The sequence below is a fragment of the Convolutriloba macropyga genome, chromosome 7 (assembly GCF_964194025.1).
Source record: "Convolutriloba macropyga chromosome 7, txConMacr16.3, whole genome shotgun sequence".
Lineage (NCBI taxonomy): Eukaryota > Metazoa > Xenacoelomorpha > Acoela > Convolutidae > Convolutriloba > Convolutriloba macropyga.
The window spans coordinates 39,775,816-39,794,533 of NC_134474.1; the positions used below are offsets into that span (position 1 = coordinate 39,775,816).

Here is an 18,718-nt window from a genome sequence, read left to right on the forward strand (position 1 = left end):
CTCCTTGATATTATTTTTTAACAAGGAGGCTCGGTTTTGTGCGTACGCACATAAGGTTTCGACCCCGCTCATCCACATTCTTGACTTAATTGGCTACCAAATGATGAAGAAATAGAAAACTTTCAAAAACGTAAACATTTTTCCATAAACAACTAATGTTATACAATAATGCAACCTTAGAGGGCCGATTTTTGTTGTTGATAATAATACTATAAAGGACAATATTAATTATCAACCAACAAACATTGTTTACGACCAAACCTCGATTTCTATAATAAATAAAATCGTAACAAAATCAAACTCGCATCAAATAAAATTTAAACGGAAAAATTTAACCTATACATCATTAGACAAAATATGTACATTATCCTCAATGTGACTGGTTAATAGGTCGCAAAAAAGAGCAAAGAGGTGCGGAGTTCAAAAACAAGTTTCTATTTCTGAAACGAATTAATTTCACTGAAATCACTAAAATTTCATTTATATCTCCATAGGAAGCAATTGAGACATGTCGTTATTCAAAGCTTAACTCCGCAAAATGTCAAAGCCAATGGGAACTACGATTGTTTTTATAACGAAGCCTAGAGACAAATGTGCCAAGCAAAAGACGTTAAAAAGATTAATTTACATTTCACTGGAAACGGTTTCTGACCTGTGTATAAGAGACTGAGCTACAAATCGACAGAAAAATTAATTAAAATTGACAAAGATCAAAACACCAATATTGAAAAAAATATTTTCAAAGGTCAATACAGACTTCGAAAAGATTTCGAAAAACAGCGATGGATTGGGTTGAAATACCCCGGGAAGCCAATTGGTCCTGTTAATAATGAGAACGACCGCCAAAATAACAAATATATAAAAAAAAGCCAAAAATTCAAACAGTTTTACGAGATCACACTGTTCAGGGCTCTATTATTATGAAATGTTAACTGCAAGAATTGTATATTGTCACTTTTTCCTCATCGTAACAACAGAGAGTCTTCCTTTTAAAAGCATTACGTAGTCATGACAACAAAAAGATACCCAGAAAATGAACAGTATGGAAATCTCGAAAATTTTTTAATGAAATTAATGGTCGAAGCAATAGACACAACTTATAACCAAGCGCAAAACATATTAAAAAATGCTTTAATCAACAAGATTGAAAGAGACTTTTAGTTAGTGATATTGAGTCACATGGTTAGAAAAATGAAAGCAAAAATCATAACGTTGAAAAAAAATTCTTTTTTGTTTCAATTTGAAAGTCATTAAAGCAAACAGCTGTGAACTGAATTCTTTAACTAGGTTCAGTTATACGTCCAGTGGAAGCAATTGAGATCTCTTGTTATTAGTTATATGGCGTATAACAACAAAAAGAATAACAAACATGGGAGAAAACAAAAAAATCCATAAAATTTTGATCCATTAATGTGTCTCAGCCCAGAAAGCATTAACTGTATAACAAAGACATTTAAATATTCATTTAAGCCTTTTTCCATCGTTGTGTAATTTATCTACTCTGCTTTCTTTCAATTGCACTTATGCAGTAATACGACAAGGAAACAAACTAATGCAGTTATGCTCAAAAAATTGAAAAAGCGTAGTATCAAAACAAAGAGACCATTAGTTGAAAATAAAATCGTCACGGACATTAATTTATAACCCACCAAAAATTGATTTTTGATTGTTATTACTGAGACTGCGCCCGAAAATGAAAGAATAAGATAAAACAGTGACAAAGTACAAAAACTAGCAATGTTTTCTTAAAACAAATATATTCGAAGTCACAAAAGACAATAGATATCAACTGAAAGAAGTGTCAAGGTTCTTTTATACCTCCTGAAAAAAATCTGGATCTTTGACTGGGGACAATAAGTTATTGAGAAGAAAGATTGAGCAAAATGATAACAAATGAAAGCAGAATTCAAGAAAACAATTACATAAAAAGGTTTTTACGAAAACAATTGCCCATAGCCATAGAAACCGTTCATCTCTTGAACCGTAATATAATCTTGTTGAACCTGTTTTTGGTGAAGAGTATTTGTCATTAATTGAGTCTTGATTTGAAATTCTTGTAAGTAAAAAAGTATACACAAAAATCGTTTACGTAGCGGAAACATTTTAAAAAAAGTCGTACCTAATCAAAATCTAAAAACTTTCTCATCGTAAGGATCCATGGCGAGATCAAGTTCGGCCCAATCGTTGCTTCCGGTATAAAAAAACACTCATTTGTTCAAATGGATATAAAATAGATCATTTTTGTAACAACATCCTTGAATTTTTCAAAAAAAAAAAATGCAATTTGTATATTTAATGAGTTTAAATTTGTAAAAAAACTGGCAAATTTATAACTCCAGAAGAGTCTCAAAGCCAGTGAATGTCCAACTAGTCCAACTATTAGCCTTAAAAGAGTGTGGCCGCAGTTTAAGGTATTTACTTCCAGCAAATTTAAAACAAGTTGGCTGAAAAGCGAATTTGGTCCCAATTTTGGTCCCAAAAAAGTAGGACTTCGAAAAATTGAGCATAAATTCTGGCCAACAAGCTCGGACCGAACAATGCAGCAAACCCCCTCTATCTTAATGGATAAAATTAAAAACACTACAGTTAACAATTTGAACAAATTTTAGCAAAAATGACGAAAATTATGTAAAAAATACCGCAAAAGTGAATAAAAACGGCTAAAACACTTCTATTATTCACAAAAATATAAAATGAAAAAATCTTTATTATTTCATATTCTACGCTGGACGGGCTTTTTATTGATACCGCTCACAACTCTCTACGATGATTATATCGATCGGCCAAAATTGTCTGAATACAGAGCTTTTTTGAATTAATCGTACTAAAAAGTTAAGGTATTTCCTATTATAGCCCCAAGAATAATCACTCCTTGATATTATTTTTTAACAAAGAGGCTCGGTTTTGTGCGTACGCACATAAGGTTTCGACCCCGCTCATCCACATTCTTGACTTAATTGGCTACCAAATGATGAAGAAATAGAAAACTTTCAAAAACGTAAACATTTTTCCATAAACAACTAATGTTATACAATAATGCAACCTTAGAGGGCCGATTTTTGTTGTTGATAATAATACTATAAAGGACAATATTAATTATCAACCAACAAACATTGTTTACGACCAAACCTCGATTTCTATAATAAATAAAATCGTAACAAAATCAAACTCGCATCAAATAAAATTTAAACGGAAAAATTTAACCTATACATCATTAGACAAAATATGTACATTATCCTCAATGTGACTGGTTAATAGGTCGCAAAAAAGAGCAAAGAGGTGCGGAGTTCAAAAACAAGTTTCTATTTCTGAAACGAATTAATTTCACTGAAATCACTAAAATTTCATTTATATCTCCATAGGAAGCAATTGAGACATGTCGTTATTCAAAGCTTAACTCCGCAAAATGTCAAAGCCAATGGGAACTACGATTGTTTTTATAACGAAGCCTAGAGACAAATGTGCCAAGCAAAAGACGTTAAAAAGATTAATTTACATTTCACTGGAAACGGTTTCTGACCTGTGTATAAGAGACTGAGCTACAAATCGACAGAAAAATTAATTAAAATTGACAAAGATCAAAACACCAATATTGAAAAAAATATTTTCAAAGGTCAATACAGACTTCGAAAAGATTTCGAAAAACAGCGATGGATTGGGTTGAAATACCCCGGGAAGCCAATTGGTCCTGTTAATAATGAGAACGACCGCCAAAATAACAAATATATAAAAAAAAGCCAAAAATTCAAACAGTTTTACGAGATCACACTGTTCAGGGCTCTATTATTATGAAATGTTAACTGCAAGAATTGTATATTGTCACTTTTTCCTCATCGTAACAACAGAGAGTCTTCCTTTTAAAAGCATTACGTAGTCATGACAACAAAAAGATACCCAGAAAATGAACAGTATGGAAATCTCGAAAATTTTTTAATGAAATTAATGGTCGAAGCAATAGACACAACTTATAACCAAGCGCAAAACATATTAAAAAATGCTTTAATCAACAAGATTGAAAGAGACTTTTAGTTAGTGATATTGAGTCACATGGTTAGAAAAATGAAAGCAAAAATCATAACGTTGAAAAAAAATTCTTTTTTGTTTCAATTTGAAAGTCATTAAAGCAAACAGCTGTGAACTGAATTCTTTAACTAGGTTCAGTTATACGTCCAGTGGAAGCAATTGAGATCTCTTGTTATTAGTTATATGGCGTATAACAACAAAAAGAATAACAAACATGGGAGAAAACAAAAAAATCCATAAAATTTTGATCCATTAATGTGTCTCAGCCCAGAAAGCATTAACTGTATAACAAAGACATTTAAATATTCATTTAAGCCTTTTTCCATCGTTGTGTAATTTATCTACTCTGCTTTCTTTCAATTGCACTTATGCAGTAATACGACAAGGAAACAAACTAATGCAGTTATGCTCAAAAAATTGAAAAAGCGTAGTATCAAAACAAAGAGACCATTAGTTGAAAATAAAATCGTCACGGACATTAATTTATAACCCACCAAAAATTGATTTTTGATTGTTATTACTGAGACTGCGCCCGAAAATGAAAGAATAAGATAAAACAGTGACAAAGTACAAAAACTAGCAATGTTTTCTTAAAACAAATATATTCGAAGTCACAAAAGACAATAGATATCAACTGAAAGAAGTGTCAAGGTTCTTTTATACCTCCTGAAAAATATCTGGATCTTTGACTGGGGACAATAAGTTATTGAGAAGAAAGATTGAGCAAAATGATAACAAATGAAAGCAGAATTCAAGAAAACAATTACATAAAAAGGTTTTTACGAAAACAATTGCCCATAGCCATAGAAACCGTTCATCTCTTGAACCGTAATATAATCTTGTTGAACCTGTTTTTGGTGAAGAGTATTTGTCATTAATTGAGTCTTGATTTGAAATTCTTGTAAGTAAAAAAGTATACACAAAAATCGTTTACGTAGCGGAAACATTTTAAAAAAAGTCGTACCTAATCAAAATCTAAAAACTTTCTCATCGTAAGGATCCATGGCGAGATCAAGTTCGGCCCAATCGTTGCTTCCGGTATAAAGAAACACTCATTTGTTCAAATGGATATAAAATAGATCATTTTTGTAACAACATCCTTGAATTTTTCAAAAAAAAAATGCAATTTGTATATTTAATGAGTTTAAATTTGTAAAAAAACTGGCAAATTTATAACTCCAGAAGAGTCTCAAAGCCAGTGAATGTCCAACTAGTCCAACTATTAGCTTTAAAAGAGTGTGGCCGCAGTTTAAGGTATTTACTTCCAGCAAATTTAAAACAAGTTGGCTGAAAAGCGAATTTGGTCCCAATTTTGGTCCCAAAAAAGTAGGACTTTGAAAAATTGAGCATAAATTCTGGCCAACAAGCTCGGACCGAACAATGCAGCAAACCCCCTCTATCTTAATGGATAAAATTAAAAACACTACAGTTAACAATTTGAACAAATTTTAGCAAAAATGACGAAAATTATGTAAAAAATACCGCAAAAGTGAATAAAAACGGCTAAAACACTTCTATTATTCACAAAAATATAAAATGAAAAAATCTTTATTATTTCATATTCTACGCTGGACGGGCTTTTTATTGATACCGCTCACAACTCTCTACGATGATTATATCGATCGGCCAAAATTGTCTGAATACAGAGCTTTTTTGAATTAATCGTACTACAAAGTTAAGGTATTTCCTATTATAGCCCCAAGAATAATCACTCCTTGATATTATTTTTTAACAAAGAGGCTCGGTTTTGTGCGTACGCACATAAGGTTTCGACCCCGCTCATCCACATTCTTGACTTAATTGGCTACCAAATGATGAAGAAATAGAAAACTTTCAAAAACGTAAACATTTTTCCATAAACAACTAATGTTATACAATAATGCAACCTTAGAGGGCCGATTTTTGTTGTTGATAATAATACTATAAAGGACAATATTAATTATCAACCAACAAACATTGTTTACGACCAAACCTCGATTTCTATAATAAATAAAATCGTAACAAAATCAAACTCGCATCAAATAAAATTTAAACGGAAAAATTTAACCTATACATCATTAGACAAAATATGTACATTATCCTCAATGTGACTGGTTAATAGGTCGCAAAAAAGAGCAAAGAGGTGCGGAGTTCAAAAACAAGTTTCTATTTCTGAAACGAATTAATTTCACTGAAATCACTAAAATTTCATTTATATCTCCATAGGAAGCAATTGAGACATGTCGTTATTCAAAGCTTAACTCCGCAAAATGTCAAAGCCAATGGGAACTACGATTGTTTTTATAACGAAGCCTAGAGACAAATGTGCCAAGCAAAAGACGTTAAAAAGATTAATTTACATTTCACTGGAAACGGTTTCTGACCTGTGTATAAGAGACTGAGCTACAAATCGACAGAAAAATTAATTAAAATTGACAAAGATCAAAACACCAATATTGAAAAAAATATTTTCAAAGGTCAATACAGACTTCGAAAAGATTTCGAAAAACAGCGATGGATTGGGTTGAAATACCCCGGGAAGCCAATTGGTCCTGTTAATAATGAGAACGACCCCCAAAATAAAAGCAAATATATAAAAAAGCCAAAAACCTCAAACAATTTTACGAGATCACACTGTTCAAGGCTCTAATATTATGAAATGTTAACTGCAAGAATTGTATATTGTCACTTTTTCTTCATTGTAACAACAAAGAATCTTCCTTTTAAAAGCATTACGTAGACATGACAACAAAAAGATACCCAGAAAATGAACCGTATGGAAATCTCGAAAATTTTTTAATGATATTAATGGTCGAAGCAATAGACACAACTTATAACCAAGCGCAAAACATATTAAAAAATGCTTGAATCAACAAGATTGAAAGAGACTTTTAGTTAGTGTTATTGAGTCACATGGTTAGAAAAATGAAAGCAAAAATCATAAAGTTGAAAAAAAATTCTTTTTTGTTTCAATTTGAAAGTCATTAAAGCAAACAGCTGTGAACTGAATTCTTTAACTAGGTTCAGTTATACGTCCAGGGGAAGCAATTGCGATCTCTCGTTATTAGTTATATGGCGTATAACAACAAAAAGAATAACAAACATGGGAGAAAACAAAAAAATCCATAAATTTTTGATAAATTAATGTGTCTCAGCCCAGAAAGCATTAACTGTATAACAAAGACATTTAAATATTCATTTACGCCTGTTTCCATTGTTGTGTAATTTATCTACTCTGCTTTCTTTCAATTGCATTTATGCAGTAATACGACAAGGAAACAAACTAATGCAGTTATGCTCAAAAAATTGAAAAGGCGTAGTATCAAAACAAAGAGACCATTAGTTGAAAATAAAATCGTCACGGACATTAATTTATAACCCACAAAAAATTGATTTTTGATTGTTATTACTGAGACTGCGCCCGAAAATGAAAGAATAAGATAAAACAGTGACAAAGTACAAAAATTAGCGATGTTTTCTTAAAACAAATATATTCGAAGTCACAAAAGACAATAGATATCAACTGAAAGAAGTGTCAAGGTTCTTTTATACCTCCTGAAAAATATCTGGAACTTTGACTGGGGACAATAAGTTTTTGGGAAGAAAGATTGAGCAAAATGATAACAAAGAAAACAATTACCAAAAAAGGTTTTTACGAAAACAATTGCCCATAGCCATAGAAACCGTTCATCTCTTGAACCGTAATATAATCTTGTTGGACCTGTTTTTGGTAAAGAGTATTTGTCATTAATTGAGTCTTGATTTGAAATTCTTGTAATTAAAAAAGTATACATAAAAATCGTTTACGTAGCGGAAACATTTTAAAAAAGTCGTACCTAATCAAAATCTAAAAACTTTTTCATCGTAAGGATCCATGGCGAGATCAAGTTCGGCCCAGACGTTGCTTCCGGTCTATCAAATGGATATAAAATAGATCATTTTTGTAACAAATTCCTTGAATTTTTCGAAAAAAATGCAATTTGTATATTTAATGAGATTTATAACTCCAGAAGAGTCTCAAAGCCAGTGAATGTCCAACTAGTCCGAGTATTAGCTTTAAAAGATTGTGGCCGCAGTTTTAAGGTATTTACTTCCAGCAAATTTAAAACAAGTCGGCTGAAAAGGCGAATTTGGTCCCAATTTGGGTCCCAAAAAAGTAGGATTTTGAAAAATTGAGCATAAATTCTAGCCAACAAGCTCGGACCGAACAATGCAGCAACCCCCATCTATCTTAATGGATAAAATTAGAACACTACAGTTAAAATTTTGAACAAATTTTAGCAAAAATGACGAAAATTAGGTAAAAATACCGCAAAAGTGAATAAAAACGGCTAAAATACCTCTATTATTCACAAAAATGTAAAATGAAAAATCTTTTTTATTTCATATTCTACGCTGGACGGGCTTTTTAATGATACCGCTCACAACTCTCTACGATGATTATTTCGATCGGCCAAAATTGTCTGAACAAAAAAACCCATTTGTGTATATAGTTCCTCCCCCACTAAAGTGGGTCGGAACAAAAATATTATTCATTGAATTTTGGTTTTACGATCCATGCCAACGTGGTTGGGGGAGGTGCTGTAAGGGGACATAATCGATAAAATTATGTCCTAAAAGAGTGACAAAGACTTGCTCCTGACCTTTTGGATAAAGTTTATTATCACTTATTTGAAGATATTTCGTGAATGTTTGGCTTGAACATGTTTGACAACAAGAATCGTTCTAAACTTTATCTCGTGGTCTGAGCGGAGGAAACCTGCTGCTGATAGAATCCCTTCGATTTCATGTCAGGTCGAGGTCCCAGACAGAAGTAACCTCTGACGAGAGCCAATCAAGCCCACAGGGAATCTTTTCAGATATAAATTGCAAGGTCTGAAAATCGGCTCAGACAAGCGAGAGTCTGAAGAGTAGTCTGATATAAGTCTGGTACCGTCTGATCACTGGATGCTTTGGCCTGGAATGGTCTGGTCGGAACTCATGTTGTCCAGGGATCTTCACCTGGGATGGTTGAAAAGGGATCACCTGTGATGGTTCATAATTGGCGTCTTTGCTTGACACAAATTAATTCGTCACCACAAAAATATTAGGCCGAATGGAATGTCATTTTAGTTTCTGACCTCTGTATGTGTCCAAAAGTTGTTTAGTTAATGGTTTTTGGCATTGAAACGATGTTTGAAGTAGCACAAGCTTACGCACAGCACGTGAAGAGCAGTGAATTGGTTTTGGTAGTTGACTAGACCAACCCTAGGGTTACTGCTCTGTTGCTCTGATCGTAAAACTGAGGTTTCGACATTTTTCCCCAGCCTCTTTTTCGGGGTGGGATGGATGTCACTGAGTAAATCTGAAGATATGATTGCTCATTAATTCTAAATTCGGATCTTTTCCGTTTGTGTGGAAAACAACAACCGGAAAGTTGCTAATCAATCTTTGCCGTCTAAAAGCCACTGGTTTGTTTGATCACTCAAAATTAAATTTCAAACAATGTAATGCTAATACGTTTCTTTTTTGCATGCTCTGCTTCGCATATTTTTGGTGAATGCAAGATACTTTGGTTCGATGAACTGTTCTACAGCCATAATTTATTTTTAGGGAAAAACGAGTAATCGTTTTTGCTCCTTGATTGATTCATTGTTCATTCATTCCTCATATCTTTTAAGTGATCAACTTGGTTAGTGATCAGACACAGGACGTGGACCTGGCTGGATCCAACTCCGACTTCTACTACGAGGCGTACACCCTGGGGGGAGAGGTTTGCAACATTGGCAAACTCGATCTGCCGCTCTACGATGACAAACAGCGGGGAAAGTATGTACTGCATTAAAGCAATATTCTTAAAAGACTTATAAAGTTGACCTAGGGGGGTATTTCCCTATCTTAAATACACGGTCGACCTCCTAGTAAGGGTCGACTAAAGTGTTTTCATGAGTCGATCAACGGTCTTTTCATAAATCAACCAACGGTCTTTCAATACCCGATATCGGTCGACTACGGTCTTTTCATATCCGGTACAGACAGTTGACCTAAAGTCTGATCATGGGTCTTTTGTACCAAAAAAAGGCTGACCGCGACCAATATCGGTCGACCTATAGTCTTTTCATATCTGATGAAGTTTTCTGAAACCATTCGACCGTTCGATAAATGCTTTTGGTAAAAATTGTTATTTAAAAAAATAATTAGAGGCTTTGCAGAATTATCACCTTATTAATAGCCGCCCTCATCTTCTCAGCCGGCTATTATAGCGCTCCTATTTTTTAAAAAAAAATTCAAAGAATTTGAATTGTAGTGGGGCGTTGTCTTTTTTTACGACTCGGAGAGGAGTATTGGAGAAGTCCTTTTTTTAATCAATTTTATTGGAGTGATTTTTGAAGCGGGAAATGAAACGCGTGAAAAAATTTGAAGTGATTTTGGTGCTGAACAAAAGTGAAGAGTGGAGCGAAAAGAGAGTTGTTTTTGTTCATGCCGCTATTTTTGAGAGAGCGAGAAATTAATGTGAAAAAACTTTCTCGAAGCGAGCGAAATTTTTTTGTTCGCGTGCAGTAAGCGTGCAAAAAGAGGTTTCTGCAACTTTTGATGGTTATGAGGTTTGGTTATGATATTGTATTAGTCTTAGGCTTGTTTTGATAGGAATTGAAGGTTGATTCAGGTAGTTAATTTGAGTTTGATGCTAATTTGGAGGTTTTTGATTAGTTTTGCTGATTTTTAGACGAAATTTAATGATTTTTTGTCTGTTTTTTTTTGTTTAAATGCTTTAAGTGTGATTTGAATAGAATCTTGTTACTTAAAGATTATTCAGATACCAAGTGACTAATGTTTTCTTGGTATAAATCACTTTAATCTAAGGGAAATTGAAAGAAAATTTGAAAAATTTTAAACCATTTTTCTTATATTTTTTTGCGGTTTTTCTTTTTCGTAATCTTAGAGAAGTTTCTCAGCTTATTATGACCTGCCCATTGTTTTGTGAGCTTTTTTTACTCTAATTGCAAAGAAACTTTATTCGGGTTTATTTTTCCTTGTACTATTAAACTAGTCATAAGAATGGGTATGATTCCCGAATTCCTTCGAGTCGTTTCCGGAATTCTTTCGGCTATGTTTGTTTTTAAAGATCTGTTCACACATTTTCATGATTTTTGAAGTCAAATTGGAGTAGTGATTTTGGTCACGCCGAAACAGGAAGTGGAGTGATAAAGCGAGTGGTTGTGCCGCGTGAAATTTTTTCGCTCTAAATTTAAAGTAGAGTGAGAAAACGGTGTTTGAACAACAATTCGCTTTCTCGCAAGTGGTTTTTAGTTCACATGCGGCAATTTCACTTTGATTTTTACAATTTTTTTGACTTTTTGGATCGGATTTTTTTTCTAAATGCTTTTCCCAATCCATTCATAGTCCATTCATGGTCTAGTTTTCTTTTTATTAATTGAAAATTCTTTGAATTGTACGTCAGGACTTGTCCTGCTATCTCATTTTGCCGTTTTTTCGACGTTTTACCTGAAATCGTTTTGACTTCTCTAAGCTGTTTTCACTCTTCTGTAGTTCTGCTCAAAGTTCTCTTAAACAGCAGCTGCTCAGCAAAGCATTTCAAAATGAAAAGAGTCAGTTTAAAAAAATCAAAGTCAGAAATGGAAACGGGATAAACCCATAAAGCCCATTTTTAGATGCCGGTACTTGAATTTTGCTCTCATATGTTTTAGTTACTATCTATAATGCTTATTGGTATTGATACTAGACCCTGTAGCCTCTAACTGAGAGACAGGAGTATGTTTAGTTACGAAATGACATCAAAATAAATCGCATGTTTTTATTCAAAAATCATTTTGTGTTGATACTTTCTCTTCATTCAATCCCAATAGAGTTATGGGAATCAACGGAGGCTGTTTCCCGGCAATGTGCCGGGTATGTTCACAAACATTCGTTTTATTTTTGAACAGGCTCAACGATTTATTTGGCGATTTGAGTTCTATCATCACTAAAACTTATAGGATGCTGAAGTTCAGCTAATTAATCTACAATGATTTGTCCCAGCCATGTCCGATGACAAAATGCATTAAAATTTATGCTGTAGACTGCTCTGAGTTTAAAATGAACTACAAATTACGAATCTAATACAAACCAGAGTAAAATTTTGTCAGACGGATGAAATTGGGAAGAAAAATGTGGCAGTCTTTATTGTGATTTTTTGACTTTGAGGTAATATTGTAATGTGTTAGTGTTCAAATCAAATTTTGTCACAACTTTTGCAAATTTATCCAAAACTGTTTCTCAAATTGATCGATTCTTCCAAATTGGGCTCATCCCTGAAAAATTTTGCTCAAAGTTTTTTGCAATCATTTCAAAAAATATCAAGATTTGCAGTTAAATATCGCCCATTTAGTTGTAATGAATATTTTATCTGGCTTTTATATAAACAATTCACTCTCACGTCATCGCAGCAACAATAGGTCATTATCAGCTTCTCAGCTTATTGCGGCGCTGGAAAAATATCAGGAGCGCATAGAAGCCTCAGTACCTTGACTTATAGAAGTAACTGCAGATATTTATAGTTAGCTTAACCGTTGCACTCTAATTACTAACCACCTTATGAAAAAAAATGTGGCTGGAATTAAACAAAAAAGTCTTGTCAATTTAAAGAGTATAGAGCACTTCATCACAAACTTGTGCTGAAAACCCCCAACAAAAGTGATAACGCTTTCGAACAAAATAAGTTTCTTAGTCACAGAATCCGGAGCAAAATAATTTTCGAGATGTCACGTTCCAAAGCTCCATAGCCACAAGTGTTTGAAGGGGCAGAGTTAGCTGAAGCTTTTGATAACTTTTATTTGACTTGGTCCGGTACTGTTGTTGAAATCTGTTAACTCAAGGACGGCATCATTTAGTTGAATGTCATGATTTACGGGTTGATTCAGTGTTCGGTCTAAGTGTAATCTGTTCGATTAGACTGACTTTGTTGTGACTTAGTTAACACAGTTATGGCAATTTTGTTTATTTGATTTTGTACCTGTTCTGTTTTCTGGCTTTCCATATCCCTCCATCTTTGTCTTGTTTTGATTACCGTTCTATGCTGCATCATACGCACGGAGTTTTTGAGCCATTGTTTTTCCCGTTGCATCGTGGCGTTTCCGTCTCTTTCATCCTGCGTATCTACTCCGTCCGTTGTGTTTCCCATTTTTTGCCCGATATTTCTGTCCTGTCTTATCTCTTTTGATACTCCTTGCGTTGTGCGTCATTTGGTCGCCTTTTATATCCCGTCCATCTTGTTTCCTGTTCTCTCTTGTGCTATTTGCTCAACGTTATCAACTGTCCATCCTGCATCAGTTTTTTCGCCCGTTTAACTCTCAGTGGTTTTCAGTTTTCTTTTTTTGTCAGGCACTTCTCTATTCAAACAAACTTTTTGGCTATTTGGTAGTTTGCTTCACAAATTAGGGTCTGGGAAGCCCAGTTTTGATTTGTGTGTGTGTGTTAGTAAAATTAACATTTGGTTCCCGTTTTAATCAAGTCATGGTAACATTGAAGATAAATTTCAAAAACAATTTTACAGCAGGGTTAAATTAGATTTGAACTTTATGAAATTCATAGTGAAAAAACTGGGTATGTTCAAAAACGGTCGTTCTGTTTTTGAACAGGCTCAACGATTTCTTTGGTGATTTGAGTTCTATCATCACTAAAACTCATAGGACGCTGAAGTTTAGCTAATTAATCTATAATGATTTGTCCCAGCCATGTCCGATGACAAAATGCATTAAACTTTATGCTGTAGACTGCCGTGAGTTTAAAATGAACTACAAATTACGAATCTAATACAAACCAGAGTAAAATTTTGTCAGACGGATGAAACTGGGAAGAAAAATTTGGCTTTCTTTAATGTGATTTTTTGACGTTGAGTTAATATTGTAATGTCGATGTATTGTTCAGAAAACCAAGTTTTGTCAAGTTTTCCAATTTTTGCAAATTTATCTAAAACTGTTTTTCAAACTGATCGATTGTTCCAAATTGGGCTCGTTCCTGAAAAATTTTGCTAAAATTTTCTTTGCAATCATTTCAAAAAATATCAAGATTTGCAGTTAAACATTGCCCATTTAGTTGTAATGAATTTTTTATATTGTCTCTATATAAACAATTCACTCTCACGTCATCGCAGCGACAATAGGTCTTTATCAGCTTCTCAGCTTATTGCGGCGCTGGAAAAATATCAGGAGCGCATAGAAGCCTCAGTACCTTGACTTATAGAAGTAACTGCAGATATTTATAGTGAGATTAACCGTTGCACTCTAAATGCTAACCACCTTATGAAAAAAAATGTGGCTGGATTTAAACTAAAAAGTCTTGTCAATTTAAAGAGTATAGAGCACTTCATCACAAACTTGTGCTGAAAACCCCAACAAAAGTGATAACGCTTTCGAACAAAATAAGTTTCTTAGTCACAGAATCCGGAGCAAAATAATTTTCGAGATGTCATGTTCCAAACCTCCATAGCCACAAGTGTTTGAAGAGGCAGAGTTAGCTGAAGCTTTTGATAACTTTTATTTGACTTGGTCCGGTACTGTTGTTGAAATCTATTAACTCAAGGACGGCATCATTTAGTTGAATGTCATGATTTACGGGTTGATTCATGTTTGTTCTTTTGCATTAGTGCACAACTGATCGTTTGCTCGCCTAAACATTTTTGTATTTCCTTAGCCCTTTTTTCAATAAATCTCCGTTTAAGTCTTTTCCTTTGTTAATGTCCTCGATTCGATCTGGGGTGTGACTTAGGTAACGCACGATTTACGGCTGGTTTGTGTCTTGATTTTTTTTCATTTACAATGACTTACTAGCTCTCCGTTTCAGTGTTCGGTTTTAGTGTAATTTGTTTGATTAGACTGTCTATGTTGTGACTTAGTTAACACAGTTATGGCAATTTTGTTTATTTGATTTTGTACCTGTTCTGTTTTCTGGCTTTCCATATCTCACCATCTTTGTCTTGTTTTGATTACCGTTCTATCCTGCATCATACGCACGGTGTTTTTGTGCCATTGTTTTTCCTGTTGCATCGTGGCGTTTCTGTCTCTTTCATCCTGCGTATCTACTCCGTCCGTTGTGTTTCCCATTTTTTGCCCGATATTTCTGTCCTGTCTTATCTCTTTTGATACTCCTTGCGTTGTGCGTCATTTGGTCGCCTTTTATATCCCGTCCATCTTGTTTCCTGTTCTCTCTTGTGCTTTTTGCTCAACGTTATCAACTGTCCATCCTGCATCAGTTTTTTCGCCCGTTTAACTCTCAGTGGTTTTCAGTTTTCTTTTTTTGTCAGGCACTTCTCTATTCAAACAAACTTTTTGGCTATTTGGTAGTTTGCTTCACAAATTAGGGTCTGGGAAGCCCAGTTTTGATTTGTGTGTGTGTGTGTGTGTTAGTAAAATTAACATTTAGTTCCCGTTTTAATCAAGTCATGGTAACATTGAAGATATAATTCAAAAACAATTTTACAGCAGGGTTAAATTAGATTTGAACTTTATGAAATTCATAGTGAAAAAAACGACTAAAAACAAGATAAGAAAGTTCTGATCAAATTTGTGATCTTCAAATGCAAAGATACTTTCACAGGTGTAGTGGATTGGAACGAAGTGATCTTTGATCGTGCACACAAAGAAGAAGATCCATATGGGACCTATGAAAAATTTGAGGTTTAGTTGGGACGGCAAATAAGATAGACGACACATTTATTGCTGCTTGTCGAGGATAGACTGACAGGGTCGACGACAAAGATACAGCTGGGCAAAAGACATGACAACACTTAAAAACATTTTCTCTCTTGATGTTGTCGAAAATATCAAGTCAATTTTGCCGCTTTTTGAAATACCAAATTAAGAACAAAGAAAGTAAAAACAACGCGATGAGGAGCTGCACATCGGAAAACAGCGTCATGATTTGGAAAAACGAAATATTTTGCGCACAATCCAAACTCAGCAGCTTGCTTAGGAATATCACAAATTTTCAGTTGCAGCAGCAGATTTGAATATCAGTTCAACAATTTAAGGCCACCACTGGCACACCTGTCCTGTTCGTCACTGCGGAGATATCGGTCAGGAGCAAAGAACTTGTTCAAGATTGTGTGAAATCTCTACCATCAGTTGATTTTGCCAATTCTACAAAGGAACCGATTTTTCATTTCTGTGGTTTTATTATCCAATCCAATCAATTTAATGCACTCAGTTCAACCTCTAATTATGTGATAGGTGAGACCATAATCAAACTCAAGCTCCTTAGGCTGGGATCCACAATTTTTTGGGAAAAAATTGAACCTTTAGTAACCAATACCTTTCAAGAGCTGACACAGCCCTAACACTCGCCACCATCCCCTGTCAAGAGGGTTTGACATGACTTTTTCACTTAGAAGCTCGGAACACAGCGCGTCAGCTGTTTCAGGCCATCATTAATTTCGCTGGCCCCAATTTGGTGGTAGGTCAAGCACAACGGGACAAATGATCTTTTTCAGCGCCACTTGACTTCCTGCTCTTGAAATCACTCACCTTTGTTCCACTAGCACACAGAGTACCCAACTTGTCAAAAGCACAAACAAAAGCACCTCACCTGTCTTCTCATCTACCGTTAGAAACCCAATTACCCAGAAATCCCGTTCATTCCTTCAGCTTTGCAGCTCTTCTTTTTTCTGTTTGGACGTAAGAATTTGGCTCCAGAAAATCATTTTGGTATTCCAATTAAATCAACCACCTCCTTTAAAGCAAAATTTTTACTTGCGTGTAATTCACGTTGTCCAGAACTTGCTACATAAGCCCATCATCTGGCTTTGGGGCATTTCAGAAGGCTTAAGAACTGAACAGTGTACAGATAACTTTACCTTCCATAAATTGATTGTACTTTCAGTCATTAACATGACTCTCTGCGGAAAACAGAACCCATTAAATTTCCGCCCACTCTTAACAATCCAAAAAAGATAACCCTCCGTTCAATCTTTTTGCTACCGAAACCAAAATTGCTCATAAGTTTCACACATCAAATAAAACACCGGTGTACAAACACAGTTTTTCCCTGTTTTTCTTTTTTTTTCATTGTTTCAATAGTCCACCGCATCCTGCACCAACAGGGCAGTCATCGGAAATTGTTAGGTTAATTTGAAAAGCCGGCAGATGCATACACCATGAGGAACATTGATCCCGTGCCAGACTTGAAATTGCCACATTTTAAACGCGTTCCTTTGCGGTAGCACGGATGTTACAGGCAGTTTAAAAACTGCGGTTGACCTGCAATCCTCGACGGATGACGTCCGGTTGAGGTAGTTTGAAACACTTGTCAAATGCAAACTGATCATCGAAAGCTGCTATCACTGAGAAAGTTTGGTCAGCCACAAACATCAAACAGTCTTAAAAGGGAGTTTCGACAAACTCAGCAATTCCATCACTGAAGGTGCACGATAGTGATAAAATCATAATCAATGCTAATTCAATTTTGAAAGTTTTCTGTGTATTAATTTCAATTTTGTAAATTTTTAAGAGTGACAAACTTTTTAACAGAGCTCTGCAACGACTGCCGAGCTATACAAAAACAATCTTGGTCGCTCTTCACGGTAGGAAGCTTTGGGCTCAGCCGACAATGCTTAGTTCAAACGAATGGTTGAAGGAGAAGGTCACTGAACATAATTTTATGAAGCGATTGTCAGCAAGCGAAGAATTGAAGAGAACACCAATTGAGTAGAATTTTGGGCCAATTCTGACTCAAAGACATTTTCTAGAAGCACATAACATAAGGTCATACAAAATCGGGCGCAAATGCATCAAAGCCCTCCACTCATTCTTTAATCTGCAAGGGCTTTCATCGCCTCTGAGAGCGTCGTGTTTTACTGCAAGAAACTACCAATCAACAAGCGTAGGTATTGGCTGAAATAAAAATTCGATTCTCATTTTGGAGTGAAAAGCTTATTTTGCGGCAGAGCCAAACCCTAGGAATTACAGAAAAAGGAGCTGCAGGAGCTCCCACACCACACTTTTAATGGTGCTGAGAGAATTTATATGTGCAAAACCTCAACAAACAAGAATAAGAGAAGATCCAATGCTGGCAAAAGTCAAAGTATGCTTTTTGGTGAGCAATAATTGGCTACGAATACTACGATGTCAACTCTCAGTAATGTGAAAGGCCTCATCCACTAAAAATATGACACCTTTAGTTTTGTGCATATTTGCTTGCAATAATTCTTTGATATCCAGAAACCATGGAAAAGCATTTGGTTTACACGGTAAAGCATTGAATCTAACCGTCGAGGTTATAAATACCGGGGAGATTTTATATGTCCAATTTCTTGAACATATAATTGCTCTGGAAATATTGAGATAATAGTGGGACAGGATTTGTATCACACTATCCGCCTAATGGAGTGTTTCGTCGCGTGACAAGTTCTGCTTACCTTTCAATCGCTTTCTCATAAGCTCTGCTTCAAGCAGCCCAATACTGCCGTCTTCGGCTGCAATCTCGACTGTTTCCGAGCCAAAATGGAACAAGAGTTTGAGCAAGTTAGTGTAATGCATTCTTGCTGCGATCTGGAATTGTAAGGTGCACTTAAACAACTATACCCACAATAGGTAGTCGGAAACCTTTTGCTCTCATCTTTGTCAACAACACAAAGTATAATTGAAATAATCTTGGGCTAAAATAATAATCTCAATGCCCAACAAACAATTTCTTCTGCATTGGTTCAACTGAAATCATTCGGAAAGCGGCTCATTGAAAAATA

General features: G+C 34.8%; 1 protein-coding gene across 1 annotated transcript in view; it reads left to right on the forward strand.

Moving 5' to 3' along the window:
- LOC142342276 (uncharacterized) overlaps positions 1 to 18,718 on the forward strand; it is a 42,396-nt gene that overhangs the window by 11,751 nt on the left and 11,927 nt on the right. Inside the window, exon 4 of the mRNA XM_075393558.1 lies at positions 9,663 to 9,810. Coding sequence (XP_075249673.1) covers positions 9,663 to 9,810 — 148 coding nt within the window. The remainder of the gene's footprint in view (positions 1 to 9,662; positions 9,811 to 18,718) is intronic.